The following is a 13,069-nucleotide window of genomic DNA, read 5'->3' on the forward strand; positions in this document are numbered from 1 at the left end:
ACCTTAGCAGGGACTGAGAAGGGTCTCCAGACTTCATCCAGACTGCCAAGAAGTTGTTTTTTTGGGGGAGGGGGGCGGTGGAAAGAGTCAGTGGGCAGGGTCAGAGTTGACAGCTGCGAGAAGAGGAGAAGGAGGTGGGGAAGAGACCCTATAAGCACTTCCCACCTGGGAGAGGAGTGGGTATCTGGGACCGGAGGGGGAAGGGCGGGTGGGGACGGAGCGACTCCGCTCCATCACCGCCTGGTCCCTGTAGAGCCCCGCGCTCCGGGTGGGAGGAAAGTGTAGGGAGGCGGAGCAGTAAAGGGAGGGTGTGAGGGAGAGGGTGGAGGAGACTGACCCTTCTACTTACAGCCCAGTCGCTCTGCCCCTCCCCCTGTCTAACACCCTCTCCTCCCCCTGGACCCCTCCTTTCCCAGGCCGGCTGCGCCTTCCTATTGGAGCTTCCTGCAGTCCATCAAGTCCCCGCCACCGCCTCGCGAAAACAGCGCCTGGCCAAGGCTCCGAGCTGGGAGAGCCGTGTGGAGCTTGGTCCAGGGCAGGGGCAGCGCAGCGCTACGCGGAGCAGCCCAGCCAGTGCTGAGAAACGGAGAGGAGCACGAGAGCCTAAGAGCCCGGAGCCGGGGTGGCTGCGGCTTGCAGCCATGACCCCAGGAGTTCCCCCCTCCGCCGGGGGTCGGGGCATTTGATACCCTGCACAGCCGCTTGCAGCTGCCCCTGGAGGTGGCCACTGACTTCCTCCTGCTCCCGCTGCTCTCTCTCTCCCTCTCCCACTTCTTGCTTGGGCTCTGTGGCTGCAGTCACCCCAGACTTCCTCGCCCGCCAGCTCGTTTTGCAAACTGGGGGTGTCTGGGCCAGCGGCAGGAGCCGCCGCCGGAGCCTCCGCCGCCGCCTCCCCCTCCCCCTCCCCCTGGCCCTGGCCATGGCCCGGTGGGTCCTGGGACTGAGGGTCCCGGGGGCGTCCGGCGGCGTCTACTTCAGCCTCTCACCGCCACCGCCACTGTTGCTGCTGCTGCTGCTGCTGCTGCTGGGACAGACGCGGGCTTTTGGGGACGAGGAGGAGAGACGCTGCGACCCCATTCGGATTTCGATGTGCCAGAACCTGGGGTACAACGTGACCAAGATGCCCAACTTGGTGGGGCATGAGCTTCAGACGGACGCCGAGCTGCAGCTCACCACCTTTACCCCGCTCATCCAGTACGGCTGTTCCAGCCAGCTACAGGTGGGCAGTGATCCCCCCTCATCCCCTCCCCATCCCCACTTGTGCCCTAAAACCTTTCCCCTCCCCTCCCATCCAAACTCTTTGGCACAGAAAACAGTGGCTAGGTCCCAAACGCTTCGGATGTCTCGCCAGATTTAGCCCCTACCTCTGCTGCCTGAAGGGAAGGGTAAAAGTCTGGATGAAAAGTGACTCCCCCCTTAACTCCCCCTTCTCAGGGACTGAACGCCAAATATTGTGTAAGTCATCTGGCCTGTTAAAGAACCCACTCTTGCACCCCGCCCTTCCGTTTTTTTCCCCCTTCTCACCCCTGTCTGGCCAAGCCCCTAACCCCAGAGAAGCAGAGCAGGGAAAGACTGGAGGCTGTTATCTCAGCCAAAGATTAGGGGTCATCGTTTAGTGCCAGAGAGTGCCTGCCGCCCTAGCCAGCTGAAGCTTCGACTTGAAGATAAGGGTTAGTGGACTCCTACTGCACTGCCCCCTTCCATTTCTATTTTACAGAAACTCCCCGCAGTTCATCTGAGTCAGTTAGTCACCCCATTCTATTTCAGCTCTCTTTTCTTCAAAACTAACCACAGGAGTCGATATTCATCAGTTTCTTCGAGATCCACATCTTGTTATATTCTTAGAGTTTCTCACATTGTTAGGAACTGGGGATGCCTAGACTTCCCTCAGCCTTAGGAAGGATTTGGTTAAAGGAGAAGGAAGCCACCTATGAAAAGGTGGAAGTGGTGAAGTGGGCAGCAGAATAAACTAGAGCAGGTCATATGTTGGAACTCAGATCATCTGGGTTGGAAATCTAGCTCTGCCACTTACTAGTCAGGCGATGGTGTCCCCCAGACAGGAAGGGCAAATTACTTACCTTCTTTGTCTCCTCATTTGTCAAATGAGTGGAGGAGACAGCTAATCTCCCTCCCAACTTCAGGTTCTGTGATCCTAATGATAGGTGTCCAGGTTGAAAGATCCAGAAATCTCTAGCCTCTGGAGTGTAGTCTCCACAGATAAGGTAGCCAGAAGTTACCATCTCCTGAGTGCACTTTCTAAGAACACAGGTTCTTAGCTGTTTTTGTGCCATGACTCCTTTGACAGCCTGGCAAAGTCTATGGAATTATTCTCAAAGTGTTTTTAAATATGTTGTATTATAAAGGAAACACAGACAGTGAAATAAGACAGAGAGATGTACAGTTTTCCTCCATCTAAATTGGAATCTTGCCCTGAGCCCCATGAGTCCATGGACCCTACCAAGATCATTTGCTCAGAGAGAGACTCTCAGTGGATGATGTACACACTTTTACAGAAGTAATTTTAAAAATTAATTTAAGCCAGGATTTATATTTAAAGAGATATTTGGATTGGTCTTCTTCCCTGTTGAATTGTCTTTACCACAGAGCAGACTCTGCTTTTGGGAAATTTAGGACTTTGGAGTTGGCTTAAAAGACATGGGTTTAAGAAATGATCCTCCAGCACTTATTTTGGAAACAACACATAGCCTGACCTCAGTGGTGATTTTGCTAGAGGAAAAGGCTTCCACAGGGATATGTATTTTTAATTACATGTATGCTGGGGAAGCAGCCAAGAGGTTTGAAGGACAGGGCTGGCTCTCTGTTCATACTGGAAAACAGTCACTTGTAACTATAGCCTTCACAGACAACATCTGTAAGCAGCAATGGAGACTGTTTATCAGGGCTGGATAAGTCAAAGATAGGGACTGTACTCTCCAATTGGTGACAGCAAAATGGGGGGGGGGGAATTTTTGGATGGAGTTTTAAAAATACTTATGAAAGAGTTCCTATGACAGAAATCCTAGATTTCAGTCCTAACCAACACAATCTCATTTGCATGTTTGTTTGAGGATTATATCAAAATTTCTATTTCATTGAGAATGATTTATGAGGAGAGAGATGTGGGGATGGAAAGTATTGAAAACAAGAAGAGATAATTTCATTTTCTTTTGAGGAGAAAAAGAATGTGGTAGAGAGTCAAATACCTCTTTCCATTAATGGCCAACATAATTTAGGTACAGGGGTATATAAATTATCAGCAAGCATTAAGTGACTGGTATATGGGCAAGATAGAAAGGGTACAATGGCGAGTGGATGAGCTTGGAATTGGTCTAACTGGGCTTGAGTCCCAGCCCTATCATTCACTAACTATGTAACCTTGGACAAATCCACTACTCCTCTGAGCTCCAGTTTCTTCATTTAAAAAATGGGATTAATAAAATTTGCATGGCTTCCCTTGAAGGGTAGTCCTGAGAGCAGTGGTTTTAAAACCACAAAGTGATACAGATAGATTATTTTTCAAATGGGAGCCAAAGATGAGTTAGAGTGGCTGGGCTTTTACTTATATATATTGTTCTAAAATGGATTGTGTAATCATGTCCCAAGTTGTTGTTTTTTTTTTTGTTCTACTAGAATAATAAGAATAATAAATATCTTACGTTTATAAAGCAGTGGTGAAGTACTAAACTTGTAGGACAGAGAGCTGCATTTGAGTCTTAACTAGCCAGTCTGTTAACCTCTATGGCATCAGTTTCCTCCTCTGTAAAAACAGGGAGTTGGACTAAACTAATTTCTAAAGTCCCTTTCAGCTCTCAAGTACTATGGGTTCACTTGGATAGTTTCTATATCTGTTATCTAACTTAATCTTTGCCACAACCTTCTGAGCTAGATAGTGCAAATATCCCTGTTTTTCAGAGGAGGAAACTGGGGCTCACAAAAGGTAAATGATTTGCTCATGTTTGTACAAGTTAGTAAGTAGCTTAGCCAGGACTCAGGGATCAGATTCTAGGTCTACTGATTCCAAATCCAGAGGGCTGTTATCCACTAACCCCCATGGTACCTTTCTCTACTGCAAAGGAGTGCATGAACTAAACTAGGGATGACACGTTACTTTCAGAGAATGCATTATTTTTGTGCTATTTGGAGGAGCTGTGTAGTGGGGAGAAAATGCTGAATTTGGAATCAAGAAGTCCTGAAATAAAATGCTGCTGCTGCCATTCAGTAGCCAGGGCAAGTCACTTTACCTCTCTGGGACCAGCTTTCTCAAGTTCTTTCAGCTCTATTATTCTACTTCATTCAAGATAAAAGTAAAATACAAATATGGGTCATTCTAAAACCAAATATGTATGTTGCCTAGAAAGCCACTCACTGGTATATGAGTCAAGCCAAATATAATTCTTTTCTTCTGTTTCATTATTCATTTAGTTCTTCCTTTGTTCTGTGTATGTGCCAATGTGCACAGAGAAGATCAACATCCCCATCGGTCCCTGTGGAGGTATGTGCCTTTCGGTCAAGAGGAGGTGTGAACCTGTTCTGAAGGAGTTTGGGTTTGCCTGGCCCGACAGCCTCAACTGCAGCAAGTTCCCCCCCCAGAATGACCATAACCACATGTGCATGGAAGGTCCAGGTGATGAAGAGGTTCCCCTGCCCCACAAGACACCCATTCAGCCCGGAGAAGAGTGCCACACCATGGGCGCGCATTCCGATCAGTACATCTGGGTGAAAAGAAGCCTGAACTGCGTCCTGAAGTGCGGCTACGACGCCGGCTTATACAACAGGTCAGCCAAGGAGTTCACTGACATCTGGATGGCTATGTGGGCCAGCCTGTGCTTCATATCGACTGCCTTCACAGTGCTGACCTTCCTCATCGACTCCTCCAGGTTTTCTTACCCTGAGCGTCCCATCATCTTTCTCAGTATGTGCTACAATATTTATAGCATTGCTTATATTGTGAGGCTGACCGTGGGCAGGGAAAGGATATCCTGCGATTTTGAAGAGGCAGCAGAACCAGTTCTCATCCAAGAAGGTCTTAAGAACACAGGATGTGCTATAATTTTCTTACTGATGTACTTCTTTGGGATGGCCAGCTCCATCTGGTGGGTTATTCTGACACTCACTTGGTTCTTGGCAGCGGGACTCAAATGGGGTCATGAGGCCATTGAAATGCACAGCTCTTATTTCCACATTGCAGCCTGGGCGATCCCGGCGGTGAAAACCATTGTCATCTTGATCATGAGACTCGTGGATGCTGATGAGCTGACGGGCTTGTGCTATGTTGGGAACCAGAACTTGGACGCACTTACAGGTTTCGTGGTGGCTCCACTCTTCACTTACCTGGTGATCGGGACCCTGTTCATCGCCGCCGGCTTGGTGGCCTTATTCAAAATTCGATCCAATCTCCAAAAGGATGGGACGAAAACGGACAAGCTGGAAAGGCTGATGGTCAAAATTGGAGTCTTCTCAGTGTTGTATACAGTGCCTGCCACGTGTGTGATTGCTTGCTATTTCTACGAGATCTCCAACTGGACCCTCTTCCTCTATTCAGCCGATGATTCTAACATGGCCGTTGAGATGCTGAAAATCTTTATGTCTTTGTTGGTGGGGATCACTTCTGGCATGTGGATCTGGTCTGCGAAGACGCTCCACACGTGGCAGAAATGCTCCAACAGACTGGTGAACTCGGGGAAGGTAAAACGAGAGAAGAGGGGAGATGGTTGGATAAAACCTGGGAAAGGAAATGAAACTGTAGTCTAAACAGAGCCAACTAGCAAGCCCCCAAAGGGGGAAACGCTTGCCCGTTGGTAGAGATGCAGCCCCCAGTTTAATGCAATAACTCCATTTGAACACGGCTCGTATGTACGAGTAAGCAACACATGTTAAAAAACAAACAGCCCCAAACACATCACCAGAACAGCATTTCTGCTGCCAGCAGTGGCGTTCTCCCAAACAGAAAGGCCAATAGAGGCTTTCAAAGCTGTGAAAAATCAAGCCCCTGATCACTTTAGCAGGTTGCAGTCTGGAGTCCTGACATTGTGTACAGACCTTGCAGCTTGAGTGGCAAAATTGCTGAGCCCCTGCTCGGTCAGAAGTTATCAGAGCTGTGTCTTGTAACTTGCAGGGAGAAAGATTAACTTTCTTAAACCCTTTAAAATTTGGAATACTAACTGGGTCTTTCAAATAGTTAACCCAACCCATAAACACTGGAAATGTTGAGTTCAGAGAAATGTTACAAGGGTTTTCTAGTTTGGTTTTCCTGAAGGTGTTTACAGCATAACTTAAACATTTTCCATGGTGCCCAGTTTGCTTCTCAGAGCTGTGCCAATCACACCCCGCGTGGTGATGTAAAAATACTTTATTGTCTTTGTCATGAAGTAGAATTATTTGGGCAAAGCATAAAAAGCACACAAGGGTCCAGTGGATTAAAAAAACAAAATGAAACAGAAAAACTTAATGTCAGTATCTCCTTGTGTTCCAGGATGTTACTCTTCCATTCCCTTTGCACCTCACATTCTGCATTAATGACTTAAAAGCATATCTTTATGCTAATTAAAAAAAATTACAGCATGACCAAGGGTTTGGGGGATGGGGAATTAAGGGTGATTCACTTTCTGACAATCACTTAATTCAGAGAAAAACGAGATTTACCCAGTCTACTTACCTTACACACCCCAGAGACCCATTGCATTGAGCAATTAAGACTTAATATATTTCACTTTGTGTGATTGCATCTCTGCAGACGCCAGTCTGGAAGGACTAAAATGTTAAATTTCTTGGCAACTTTGTGTTCACACAGATTAACTGTGTAATTTGTGTGTGTCAATTACAATTAAGAGCACATTCTCCGACCATGACATAGTCCCCTGCCTGACTTTAAGCTATGGTCAGCTTGCATTCTCAGAATGATAGTGTGTTTTTTGTTGTATTTTTTTTTAATATAAGAATGTTATCAGAGAGTCTGGTCTCCTCCATTCAACAATGGAGACATTTTCCTTTCTGTAAAGGGATCTAAGGCGAGCAAATCCAACTCCTTGGTGCACAATTGTTTCCTAGTAATTGGCGATGGCTCTTGCTGGCTCCCTCAGAGGCAGCATGGTCTGTAGTATTTATATGGTGCTTAATGAATCTCCTGACTTCCAGCAAGGACCTTGTTTGGTTAGCAGGGGACATAGTGTAAACCATATAAACGTGCTGAGTGCTGAGAAATCACAGGTCTTAATTGCCCCATTGTTGACTGGCCCCATGCTTTGGACTGTTTGAAAACTTGCTTCACATGGAAAGAGAGCCTTTCAGAAGATTCTGAAAAATAGTTCTTTTGAAAAATGTAGCTAAGTCCCAAGTATTAACCTGCTTAAAGCCTTCTGGGCTTTTAGTCTGTAGCAGATGCAATGTTTGCCAATCCTGGGTATACTTTTGTTCCTTTCCTTCCAATTCATAACCAGCCTTAGATTCAGCTCTCACTTAGCAAGGGCACATAATTCATTCATTTAAAAAATTTTCTTTGCAAACTGTGTTCTTCTGATGGGAAAGCCCTGGCCCCTTTCTTTTGTGCAGAAATGTATCCAAAGTCTCAGAATTCCAATGAGGTGGCCAGATTTTGATGATAAGCTTCTCCTTTTATTGCTTGCTTCTGTCAAATATGGAACAGTTACCCTGGTATAATCAGTCAGGAGCAGGAGCCTGAGGAAGGATCCCTGGAAAGGCTGGCGTGAATCAGCTCAGCTAAATTAGAGACTATTGCATGTAGAATGTAAACGTTGAACTCCCTGATCTGTGCACAAGAGAGTTCCCATAAATGTCCAGGGCCACCAAATCCTAGCACAGGGGCAGATTCTGCCCTTACTCACGCTCTACCCTAGTGCCTGGGGAGTTGTGCATCCAATCTGGCCCAGGAAAAGGAGGGAGAAGGACTTCACCAAGGATTAATATGGATGCCTGGCTGTTAAGAGTTCTGGATTTTCTAACTCTTTGATTCCTAACATTTCAGTGATCTTGTGACTGGGGCAGTCTAATCCAGTAGGAGAGAACACTTGAGTGGGAAGTCAGGAGACCAGCTTTCACATGCTGGAGTGTGGGTCATTTGTGAGGTGCTGACATGTCACACTGCTCAAGTCTCTTGCCTTCTAAGGTAAAAAAGCCCACAATCAGTAGCGGTCACCTCTGCTAGCTGAGTAGAAACTGACCACAGAGATGCCAAGTTTCCCTCTTGCTATCTTCCAAATGAATGAGGTATTTAGGACAGAGAGCAGGAGTTCTTAACCTGTTTGGTGGCATGAACCTATCTCTGACAGCAGTCTGGGGAAGCCTTTGGACCCCTTCTTGGACTAATTATTTTAAATGCAAAATAAAACAGACACAAGATTACAAAGAAACAAATGATACTGCAATATAATTATTAAAATAAATTCTCTTAAATTTACAGACTCCAGATTAAGAACTCCTGCCTTAGGCAGAGAGATTTTAGAAGGATGATGTTTGCATCTGTGTTTTCTGCTGTGTAAATTGGCTCTTTGCTATAGCCAGCCAGTTTATAACTATCTCATTTGGTATTTGAACCCCCCAAATGCCTACCATGTACAAAACTCTTGACAAAAGGGGTACACATTCTTTTTTTATTCACTGCCATGGGTTTTCACCATAGGATGGCATATTTGTGGTCTCCTTAAGTCTATTGAGCTGCTTTGTGCATCTTGCAAAACAGAGTGGAGGCTTCCTGAAAGCCCTTCCACTTTTCCATAGGTTTTTGGTCCACCAAGGCCAGTGGAGTTTTGTGTGACCTTCCACTCTTGGCACTCACTCTCACCAACCCCTGAGTGATTTTGTTTTTTAAGGTTACTCCATGATGTAGCAGCATGGGCATGGTAGGAGGGAAGCAGCAACAACTCTGCAGGGAATTCTTATGCAAACAGCCTTCCTCTGCAAAGCTGAGATCCATCTCTGCTGGCTTCAGGAAGGCCAGGTATCCTGGCCCCCACTTTTCAATTAAATTAAGCATCTACAGGGGAGATAGAAAGTTTGGATAAGGCATGGCCCCTGGCCTCTGCTGGGGGGGAGAAGACAAATCCAGATGGCTTTAATATATAGTATTACATGGTAAATGCATCAGACAATTGCAAACAAAGTACTTTGTGAGTACAGGTCTGAGGGGGAAGGTAATTCCATTTCTTTTCCTCCATATTGGAACTCATTGTGACTTATCGTGGTTAATGCTGGGGCAGCATCTTGCCTGGCAAAAAGCCAAGGCTGCTTTTCTTCCTCTGGAATTTGGGATAAGTTGTCATCTGTCACTTCTGGGAAGACTCTTTGGCAGCTGGAGAATTTAGCTATTAAAAACCAAAGCATCTCTGTTCACTTTTAGTGGGGAATCTTCTAAACCATTAGACTAGGCTATATTCAATTCTCTGTTGTACCTCTTCCCTCCCCTCTTAGACCAAGATGAATTTCAGGGCAGAATAGAATGAATTATTGTGGAGTCTGGGCAAGCAAGGTGGTCTGACTGAACTTGATTCACATGTTTTTCCTCTTAATGCTCTGGCCCATTTTCTGTCCTGCTTGCTTAGGTGTCCCAGAACTGGCCAAAGGTCAGGGGTGGAAGCTTCCTTTTCTTGAGTTGCCTTCCTTCTTCCTACTGATTTTCCCATATAATAGAGATCTAGATTTCAATTTGAAAGGGAACTTTAGAGGCCATGGAGTCCAATCCTTCATTACACAGATGGAGGAAGTGAGGCACAGAGGTTAAGTTATTTGTCTAAAATCAGGTAAAAGTGTCTAAGGTAGGATGTTAATCTCAGTCTTCTGGATTCCAAGTCTAGTGACCTCCTCAGTATTCATGACATCCCAACCCTGAGATTGCATTACCAGTAACAGAACCATGTGAAATCCCCAAGTTCTGCTCTTTCTTACCCGTATAACTTTCCTTTCTCTAGGCCTCAGTTCTCATATCTGTGAAATTAGGGAGAAGGACTAGATCTCAGGTGTCAAATATGGAACCAATTTTAATGTGTTTTTCTAAGCCAATATTCAAGCCCATTTCTACTTGATTTTGACACCGTTAGGATAGATGATCACCAAGAACCTTTCCAGCTCTCAATCCATGAGCCTATAATTTGTTTTCATAGCAGCCACTGCCAAAGTATGAAAAAATTTTATGGTGCAAAACTTTTGCTATTTGTAGAAATGGAAACTAATATTTCTGTAGGCTAGAAGAGTCATGAAGTCCAGAGCTGGAAGACTGAGGCATGAGCCAAGAGGGGTCTAAACATAAACTTATATATACTACATGTATACTATAGGAACTGTGGAGTATTGGAATTTGAGTCAAGAAAACCTGAGATTAGATTCTGCCTTGGATATGAGTTGCTTGATATAAAGTCACTTAATTTATGAGCCTCAATTTCTTCATCTGCAAAATGGAAATAATACCTCTTAATACCCACTTCACAAGGTTATTGTGAAGTTCAAATGATATATAATACATGTAAAGTGCTTTACAAATTTTAAAGCCCCATATAAAATCTGCTATTTTTATTTTGTGTTATAGCGGGAATGTTAGAGGGCTTTCGATATAAATACTCATGCTTCATTATGCCTTGGCAAATTCCTTATTGTGTTTCTTGTATCTGAGTCCAGACTCCTAACTTAGGTTTGTGTCTTGCCTGGGAAAGGGGCTACGCTATCCCCTCCTTAGACGCAAGGTAGGGATTCTGTATAGTTGCCAAGAAAATCCTTTGCTGGACTAGGGAGTGAATATACTGCCCATTTTTAAAGCAGTGGCATTTATTTGATTTCACTAGAATATTCTCTCAGTCAATCTACTTCCTTTTAGCCACTTGGGTAACAATGTACACTGCATGAATTAGACCCTTGAGAGTGATGTTGCAGCAAAGGTCTTGCTGTAATGCCTTATTTTAGGTAAGACTAACTGGTCCTGACAGCAGTGACTTGGGCCTCTTTCAAGTTTCTCTTTTCTTTTTCCTTAGTTAATTGGCAGAGTCTGCAATCTTGATTCAAGGTAGGCCCTGAGTGGAGAGTCTTGGCTCAAATGGATTAATTTCCATTATGCATTTTCCTTGTTTTTTCCCAGTTTTCAAAAATCACCATCATCATTCAAGGTGTCTTTTAGGTAGGCTAGTACTTTTGTTTTCTTCATTGCTGGGTTTGTCTATCCCTCATCTGCTTTGAAGAAGAGAAGTTCTGGTCAATGAAGGTTGACCTCCATTTTTGTTTTTAGGTGGTCTTTGTTTCAGAAATGTTTTCATTCCTGCCTTGTGGGTGATATTCTATTGCTTGACGGTAAAGGCTATAAAGGTTAAGACTGTGCCTTCTTTAACACCTTTCACCAGATTCCTATAAATGGAAGGTGTTTTCTCATTTCATATTTGTTGAGTAAAAGAATGATTGACTCAGTTATTGTGCCTAGATGTAGGTAAGTCACTTAAACCACTCAATACCAGAGTTTCTACCTGTGGTATTGCCTGGCTCCTCCCTACCTCGCAGGGGTGTTGTGAGTGAGGTCCCAGAACTGAAAAGTCCCTAGAGCACCTTTGGAGAAAGGTGCTGTGAATATAGACTGCCTTTAGAAGAGGGAACAACAGAAATATGACTAGCCTTACTATAAAAGACATTGCAAGCCAAAAGCCAGGCAGCCAGCTTTTGTCTTCCTGCTTTCCCACCCCATAGCCAGCCATCTTGAGGCCAATCTGTGAAGGTTGAGATGTTTTACATAGAGGTACCAGGATGATAGTCTATTAAACATGTCCTGAATGAATTTCTGAACTTCAAAGACAATGGACACTGATATTTTTTAGGATGTACAAAAGCATATCTGCATTGATGTATGTACTGTAAATTTCTAATTTATCACTGTACAAAAGAAACTTTGCTATTTAATTTTGTATCAAAGGAAAATAAAGTTTTGTTTATTAACTTTTGTGTGAATAACATCTTTATTGCTGTCTTGTTTATTCAGTACCTACCTTTCCCAAGATATGTTCTCTCTCTCCTCATCCCCATCCCAGATTTCCATAAAATCTAATGAAACATAATCAAGTCTGACAAATGTAGTGTTCTACACCTATAGTAGAAAGGAGGAAGAAAGTATATTCTCAGACCTCCTCTTTGGTCATTATAATGTCAGTATTTAGTTTCACTTGTTGCAATCATTTTGCATATTGTTTTCTGGCCCAGCTTACTGCATTTTAACCTAAGTTTATGTATGTTCTTCCTACACTTCTTTGTATTTGTCATAGTCATTTTTTCTTACACAGCCATATTTTATCACATTCATGTTTTGGGTAGCTAAGTGGTACAATGGGTAGAGTTCTGGGCTTGGAGTCAAGAAGACTCATCTCCCTGAGTTGAGATCTGGCCTCAGACACTTACTAGGTGTGTAAGCCTGGGCAAGTCACTTAACCCTCTTTGCCTCTGACTCTTTATCTGTTAAATGAGATAGAGAAGAAAATGGTAAACCACTCCAGCATCTTTGTTAAGAAAACACCAAATGGGGTCATGAAGAGTTGGATGCCACTAAAATGATTAAACAAAACCTACAACTTGCTTAATTGTTAATTAGGAATATCTTAAAACTCCCTTTTATTAGTGAGCATCTAGTAGCCAATAGTAAAAAATAGTGGTCATTTGTCATGCTTCAAAGATCAGTGACTTTTCCAGTGTGAGCATTTTCTTTATCTTGTAGTTTGCTGGAGCCAGAAAAGTGGTTCTGTGAGCCTTTGCTCAGCTAAGCTGATTCCCAAATGGCAAATAATTTAGCCTGTTACTCAGACCCTTACTCAAAGGCCCAGCCTGTGAGGACCTTTGACACCTTGAACTTTGCCAGAGAAGAATTGTGATTTGGGGATAATGTACTCTAGTTCTGCCTAGCAGTGGGAAGAACTGAGTTTGAATCCATCGATGACATGCTAATTGGGTGATCATAGACAAGCCACTTCTATCTCAGTTTCTTCATTGGTGAAAATAGTGTGACTGGATAAAATCTTGACATTCTCTTATAGCTCTGACATTGTATAAGGCAGGCTAAACTTAAACTACTAGTCAGCCTGTTTTCCCATTAAAATCC

General features: G+C 44.1%; 1 protein-coding gene across 1 annotated transcript; it reads left to right on the plus strand.

The window, feature by feature from the left end:
* The first annotated feature begins 453 nt into the window (after nt 1-453).
* On the plus strand, nt 454-11,919 carry FZD4 (frizzled class receptor 4). The gene is made up of 2 exons (XM_001376624.5): nt 454-1,219; nt 4,423-11,919. Exons 1-2 carry the CDS (start codon nt 920-922, stop codon nt 5,749-5,751), a joined length of 1,629 nt encoding a protein of 542 aa, XP_001376661.3. The 5' UTR covers nt 454-919; the 3' UTR covers nt 5,752-11,919.
* Nucleotides 11,920-13,069: the final 1,150 nt, after the last annotated feature.

The sequence above is a fragment of the Monodelphis domestica genome, chromosome 4, assembly GCF_027887165.1.
Source record: "Monodelphis domestica isolate mMonDom1 chromosome 4, mMonDom1.pri, whole genome shotgun sequence".
Taxonomy (NCBI): domain Eukaryota; kingdom Metazoa; phylum Chordata; class Mammalia; order Didelphimorphia; family Didelphidae; genus Monodelphis; species Monodelphis domestica.